Below are 7,621 nucleotides of genomic sequence, written 5' to 3' on the forward strand. Positions count from 1 at the left end.
CATGGAAGGTAGATCTGTCGTCGTGCGATGTACAGTCTCCATGTTTGTTTGCTTTCGGAAACCAAAAAGATTCATATTATGCTGGTTATTTAAGAAAAAATTGAGAACGTATCTAATATAAACAACACCACAAATAGTAACTTCATCTATGGTAGATCATTTATGGTTTTGGGGGGTCTAATATAAATAACACCACAAATAGTAACTTCATCCATGGTAAATTATTTATGCTTGGGGGTCTAATATAAACAACACCACAAATAGTAACTTTATCTATGGTAGATCATTTATGGTTTTGGGGTCTAATATAAATAACACCACAAAAAATGTGTGCAATTTAGTAACTTCATTTTTTTTCTTAGCGAAAGAATGGAGAAGAAGGAAGCGAAACGTGCATGTGACGACTGTGGGAAATATATATCCATTTCAAACTTGGGTAGACATCGGAAAAATGTGCATGGGGAAGGATCAAGTAAGAGAGAGCTCGATGATGGCGATCAAGCGCCACGAAAAAAGCAGAAGAGTGCCGGCGAAAGTATTCGAAATATTTTAACCAAGAAGACTTTCGAATCTGAAGAAACATCTGATCTAAACAACTTTTTTCGTTCGGTCAAAAGCAAGTTAATTTCGTCTATCACCGAAGCTTTGTTGCAATGCTCGTTGAAAATCCACCTCATCGTTTCCGTCATTTACGAAAACGTGAAAAAAGAGCGAGAAACTTTCCATCATTACACTGGTGTAAAAAGTCTCCACGTCGCCAACGTCGATGAGGTGGATGCCATTTGCAACCAGATGTTTGGCGCTTTGTTGAACAAGCATGAGACTTTCGAACAACGTGGATCGGGTTGGACACTTTGCGGTTCGCCTCACACTTTAACTTTGAAGGTGGCACGATACAACCCGATGGGAGGATCCAGCTTCATCGATTTGCCCGAGAAAATAGCCAGTAAGAAAGCAATCATCAACATTCAAAATGAGGATAACAGATGCTTTTTGTGGTGCATCATTGCCGATCATCACCCAGCCAATAATGACAAACAACATTTATACCACTACAACAAGCCAGAATATCTCACAGAATTTGAAAAACCTATGGCCGGCATTAATTACCCTGTAAATCTACGAGACATTAGTAAATTTGAGGCGCAGTACAAGACAGATAGAAACGAAAGTATAGCAGTACACATCTTCGGATTAGACAAAAACAACACCATCTACGTTCTCAGACATAGCAACATTAAAAGTAAACGTGTCATCAGATTACTTCTGATCGAAGAGGATGATAATTATCATTATTGTCTAATTCAGACTCTTCCAAAATTAATAAGAAGTCAAATTACCAGAGATCACCATAAAATTCAAGTATGCGACAGATGCCTGAGTATATTCTACGGTCGAGGAAAAAAGAATGCTGATGAAGAACTCCGAGATCATCATGAAATGTGTAGTAAACATCCGGCTACAGCTATCAAAATGCCTTCTCGAGACATGACATTTTCCAACTACAAGGCGTTACTCCGGCATCCCTTGGTGATATGCGCCGACTTTGAAAGTTTCCAACTTCCACTCGCCATCTGCGAACCGAATCCCAGCGTATCGAGCACCACCGAAATTCTACATCACGAAGCCTGCGCTTTTGGATTGATGGTCAACAACACGGGCAATGTTATTTTATATCGTGGCAATGATGTTCCACAAAAATTCGTTCAAACCTTGAAACAGATGGCCATACAATTCGCTCCTCTACTAAGAGAAGACAAACCAATGGAGCCTCTTACCCAGGAAGAGATGGATGCATACGACCTTGCCTCTCAGTGTGGCGTGTGCGAATGTAACTTCACCCTCGAAAATGTCAAAGTTCGCCACCACAATCATCACACGGGAAAATATGTGGGCCCTCTGTGTAACAACTGTAATATACAAATCAAGAAACCGAATTTTATTCCTGTATTCATTCACAATTTGGAGGGCTACGACGCCAAAATCTTCATAAAGGAGATGGGATGCGACGCTCAACCCATTAGCGTCATAGCTCGCACCAACGAGAAATTCATTTCATTCAGCAAGACTGTGGACGTTGGAAATGGCAATCGCGTAGAAATTCGCTTCTTGGACTCCTACAACTTTCTGTCTTCGAGTTTGGCGACACTTGCGTCTCAACTCACCGACGATGATTTGGTCGCCACCAGGAAATGTTTTGGAGACCAACATTTAGCACTGTTGAGACGCAAGGGTGTTTACCCCTACGAATACATGACGGATGCTTCCAAATTCTCAGAAACAACGTTACCACCGAGAGAAGCATTCTACAGTCGTCTTAGCGACACCTGTTGCACCGAAGAGGACTACCATCATGCTCACCTCGTCTGGTCTACATTCTCTTGTCAAACCATGGCCGACTATCACGATCTGTATCTGAAACTGGATGTTACGCTATTGAGCGACCGTTTTCATCTCCATCGCTCGAGAGGAATAGCCGCATATGGTTTGGACCCAGCTTTCAGCTACACCACACCGGGTTATTCTTGGCAGGCGATGTTAAAATCCACGAAGGTGAAGATAGAACTCATCAAGAACGTCAATCAACTTTTGTTTGTCGAAGAGGCAAAACGTGGTGGAATCGTCCAGTGTCCTCTTCGATACGTCAAGGCCAACAATCCATATGTTGCCGATTTCGATGCAGGGAAACCGACAAACTTCTTGGCATACTGGGACATGAACAACCTGTATGGTTATGCTATGTCCGAGCCTCTACCCATCGGAGAATACGAATGGATGAGTGAGCAGGAACTTCAAGATTGTTTAGAATGGAGCGAAGATCATGAAAATGGATGTTTCCTGAAAGTAGATTTGGAATATCCCGCATCGCTTCATCAAGAACACCATGGATTTGCGATGGCACCTGTGATGGAAACAGCTCCGGAGAAAAAGCTGATGCTCACCTTCAAGAGCAAAGAGAATTACGTGGTGCATTATCGTCTCCTACAATTCTACCTCCAGCATGGATTGGTTTTGAAGCGTGTGCACTCGGGATTGAAGTTTAAACAGAGCAGGTGGCTAGCACCCTATATCGACGGCAACACTCAACGTCGAGCATCAGCTTCTTCTTCCGCAGACAAAGACCTATACAAATTGATGAACAATAGTATCTACGGCAAGAGCATGGAAGATGCCAGGAAAAGAAGAAATATCATGTTGGTCTCCGACCCGAAGAAAATAAACAGGCTCATCGCTCAGCCCACGTACAAAAACTTCACGATACTGAGCGACACGTTGGTATTGATCGAACGTGCTCTCAGGAACATAACATTCAACAAACCAATCGCCGTGGGAGTCGCGATCCTCGAGTTGTCGAAGCTAGCCATGTACAAGTTTCACTACGACGTCATGAAACCACGCTATGGAGAGGGGATCGAGGTGGCGTATACCGACACGGACAGCTTCGTGTACAACATCCGCACCGATGATCTATACGAAGATCTCAAAAGCATGAGCCAGCATTTCGATTTCTCCAATTATCCAAAAGATCACGCTCTATTCGACGACAGCCAGAAAATGACGATCGGGAAGATGAAAGATGAAGTCAACAGCCGCATCATCACAGAGTTTGCTGGTCTTCGAGCGAAAATGTACGCCATCAAAATTCAGGATGAGACTGAAATAAAGAAGGCAAAGGGGGTGGGGCATTCGAGCACAAACAAACTAACCGTAGAAGATTACAAGTCGTGCTTGTTCGACAAAAAAATTAAACGCATGACCGAACATCGGATCACGAGCACCATCGACCAGTTGCATACATCCACGATCAACAAAGTGGCGCTTGATCCCCACGACACCAAATTGAGGCTACTGGACTGCAACATCCACACCCGAGAATGGGGATACCATGACGAGGAAGAAACCTGCTCGCACCATTAGACTTCTTCATCAAAAAGTACGTATTATTTTTGCACCTCTTTTTTTAAAAAAAAAAACAATTATTCACACTTATTTTTGCATTCACACTTTTTTTATATTTTTTTTCTATCATTTTTTAAAAAAAACAATCATTCACACTAATTTTTGCATTCACACTTTTTTTTTTTTTATATATTTTTTCTATCATATTATGTACACTATTTTTGAGGATATTTTTTTTATTTCTTTCAGATGCTGCGCCCCCTACGGAAACTTTTTTTAGTTCTTACACATTCTATTCTTAACCAAAAATTTTTCTTCTCTTCAATCATAAAACACACACATTACACACGGAGGTCCTCTGTAGGGGGTCATGGAGGAGTTTAAAAAAAAAACCTATGAAACTCTACAGAGGCATGGCTTTGTTAGCCGTGGCCATTAGAACTGTGTTGGGCGCCACGCACCCCTGGCGGGATATTTTCTTTTTTGGGGGCCAGGGATTTCCTTAACAAAAATAATTTTTGATTATCACACACACACACATTGTAGAAAATCACACCTGAGAGTTTTAAAAACAAAACACATCGTGGCAGATTACGCTGAGAGTGCAAAGTTGTGGTAGATTACACTGAGGGACCTTACAGTAAGAGGAGGCAGCCTTATAGGAAAATATCGTAAGTCATTTCAAATGTAGGTCAAAGGGCGATGTTAGCAAAATTTGCAGAAGGTAAAAAAATAGCTTAAAAACTAATGCCAGAGCTTTTCTTCTGTCTATTTTTCTCTCATTGTAGGTTGGTTTAGCCCGTAAAACGGATTACGCTGAGAGCAGAAGCCTATTAGCAGGTTGTAGTAGATTACACTGAGGGGGACCTTACAGTAAGAGAGAGGCTGCCTTATAGGAAAATGTCGTAAGTCATTTCAAATGTAGGTCAAAAAGCAAGGTGGCATAAAAGCAAAATTTGCAGAAGGTAAAAAAATAGCTTAAAAACTGATGCCGGAGCTTTTCTTCTGTCTAATTTTCTCTCATTGTAGGTTAGTTTAGCCCGTAAAACGGATTACGCTGAGAGCAGAAGCCTATTAGCAGGTTGTAGTAGATTACACTGAGGAGGGAGAAAAAGAGGGGGGGGGGGCCTTACAGTAAGAGGGCAACAGCCTTATAGGAAAATGTCGTAAGTCATTTCAAATGTAGGTCAAAAAACGAGTTTAGCATAAAAAATAGCTTAAAAAGTAATATCAGAGCTTTTTCTTTCCATTTTTATCTCATTGTAGGTTAGGTTAGTGCGTAAAACAAAAACCATGGTGATTTTTTCGAGTGAGGAGTTGGCAACACTCTCGGTTAACTCGTCCTCCTCTCTCACTCTTCCTTCCTCTCTCCTTTTTTGTAATAGGGTAAAAAATAGCTTAAAAAGTGATGTCAGAGCTTTTTCTGGCCATTTTTTTTTTCATTGTAGGTTAGTTTAGTGCGTAAAACATCGTAAAAAAAAAAGTAGGTCAAAGGACGTCGCCAGAACGTAGCGTTCCACCTACTCGTATTTTCATGGAATTTGATATGGGCGATACAAAATAGGCCTAGGGGGACACCTTTTGGAGTATGTCACAGGGACGGCCGCCATCTTGGTTCCGCCATCTTAAATTCTACTTTTTTATTTAAAATGATAGGTGGGTCATGTGATACATGACCATAGGCTAGAATTTCGTCAGGTCTATCATGTAACTTCATTTGGTGAAAAGTTATTGGCAACTGAAAGTGATGTTTACCTGTTTGTTGCAGGTGCTGAACCATTCCGTAAACAACTGAGGAACGCATCCAGATCGTCAAACTGTGAGGTGGGAGAAGTTCCCGTGCAGTAGCTGCCGATTTCAAGATTTCAACCTACGTCATCCAGAACGTCACCCTGTGTCACATGTTGCAGTGGCACAGTTATTAACCAAATTCGAGGAGACGGCACGGTCTTGGACAGACCGCGTAGTGGACGACCGCGGACAGTCACGAATGAAGCAACAGCTCCGGCAGTGCTGGCATCCTTCTCGACATCACCGCAGCGAAGCACACGTCGTATAGTAATGCAATGTGCTATGAGTCACAGTTCAGTGTACAGGGTGCTAAAGAGGCAAAAGTTGCATCCGTATGAGGTGCAAATGCAGCAACACCTCTCCGAGGACGATCCAGATCCCCGCGTGCAGTTTTGCGAGTGGTCTATCGCGCATTTACGGCTAAATCCAAACGTCGCTATGCAGATACTCCATTCCGAAGAAGCGAAATTCTACGTAAATGGGGAGTTGAATAGTCAAAACATGCGCTATTGGTAGCCTGACAACCCCACAAGGACAGATCCCTACAAAATGACCGGTGCAGGCAAGATTATGGTGTGGGCAGGCAAATGGGGAACACGGATAATCGGTCCATTTTTCATTCAAGGAAATTTAAATGCGGAACGATACCTGGGGATGCTACAGGAACAGATACTGCCAGCTCTGATGTCGGAAGATGGTACATTCACCAGGTTTTTTCAACAAGATGGTGCGCCTCTCCATTATGACGTCCAGGTGCGTCAGTACCTGGATGAACAATTTCCTGGGGCATGGATTGGTCGAAGTGGGGTCGTTGAATTGCCTGCCCGATCACCAGACCTAACTCCCATGGACTTCTACCTTTGGGGACACGTTAAGGCTATGGTGTACGGTGTGAAAATTCGTGATCTTCGTCATCTGGAACAACGTATCATGGCTACCTTTGAGCAAATTTCACCAGATACCTTTCTCGGTGTCCACAGACATTGGGAGAAGCGTTTGCACACGTGCATTGCCCAGCATGGACAACATGTGGAGCAAATTCTGTAACAGGTACACATCACTTTCAGTTGCCAATAACTTTTCACCAAATGAAGTTACATGAAATCTGATTTCAGATTTGACATCCTGACGAAATTCTAGCCTATGGTCATGTATCAAATGACCCACCTATCATTTTAAATATAAAAGTTGAATTCAAGATGGCGGAACCAAGATGGCGGCCTTCCCCGTGATATACTCCAAAAGGTGTACCCCCTAGGCCTATTGTGTATAGCCCATATCAAATTCCATGAAAATACATCACTGCGGATTTTACAAGGGGTGGTAAGGGACTTCTGATACACCCTGTATATTCATTAATGACAAGGGGCGCGGTAACGTCGTCGCATTGTAATCAAGGGGTGCCGGGTTCGATACCCGGTGTAATCACACAGTGGCTCGGATCCCACTTTAAACTGTAGGTCCAGTCCCTATTAGCCTCTCTCTGCACAAAGTTGTCTTAAAACCAAAACTCAATACAATTATGACAAGGATATCAGATATGGACATTACATTAACTTACGTATGTACGCACACACATATACACCGTATATACCGTATTATTCAGCAGATGCTGCATAGGAAAGGAACACTGGAAATTTCCATTTAAATTGGCTTAGCTAACTGCATTACCAAATAAAAGTTAAGGACATACAAACTTACCGATGGTAATCTATTGGTAATCCCGCAGTTTCTTGGCAACCAATGAGTGACTTACCTGTGGAACAAAAGAGAGAACAATAAATTGAACGAAGAAAAAAATACTATGTTGAAGTTTTCTAATGATAAAGTAAATTGTACGTAAAGTTACCTCATATGCATTGCACCGTTTTTGTCCTATTTGCGAACAGTTGCTACCTGAAAACAAGTGTAAATGGGTTATAGACTGTAA

General features: G+C 42.3%; 1 protein-coding gene across 1 annotated transcript; it reads left to right on the plus strand.

Annotated features, from left to right (window-relative positions):
* The first annotated feature begins 6,240 nt into the window (after positions 1–6,240).
* LOC146003015 (uncharacterized) lies at positions 6,241–6,738 on the plus strand. The gene has a single exon (XM_083141176.1). It carries the CDS (start codon positions 6,241–6,243, stop codon positions 6,736–6,738), a length of 498 nt encoding a protein of 165 aa, XP_082997302.1.
* Positions 6,739–7,621: the final 883 nt, after the last annotated feature.

The sequence above is a fragment of the Lepisma saccharinum genome, chromosome 19, assembly GCF_977018435.1.
Source record: "Lepisma saccharinum chromosome 19, izLepSacc3.1, whole genome shotgun sequence".
Classification (NCBI taxonomy): domain Eukaryota; kingdom Metazoa; phylum Arthropoda; class Insecta; order Zygentoma; family Lepismatidae; genus Lepisma; species Lepisma saccharinum.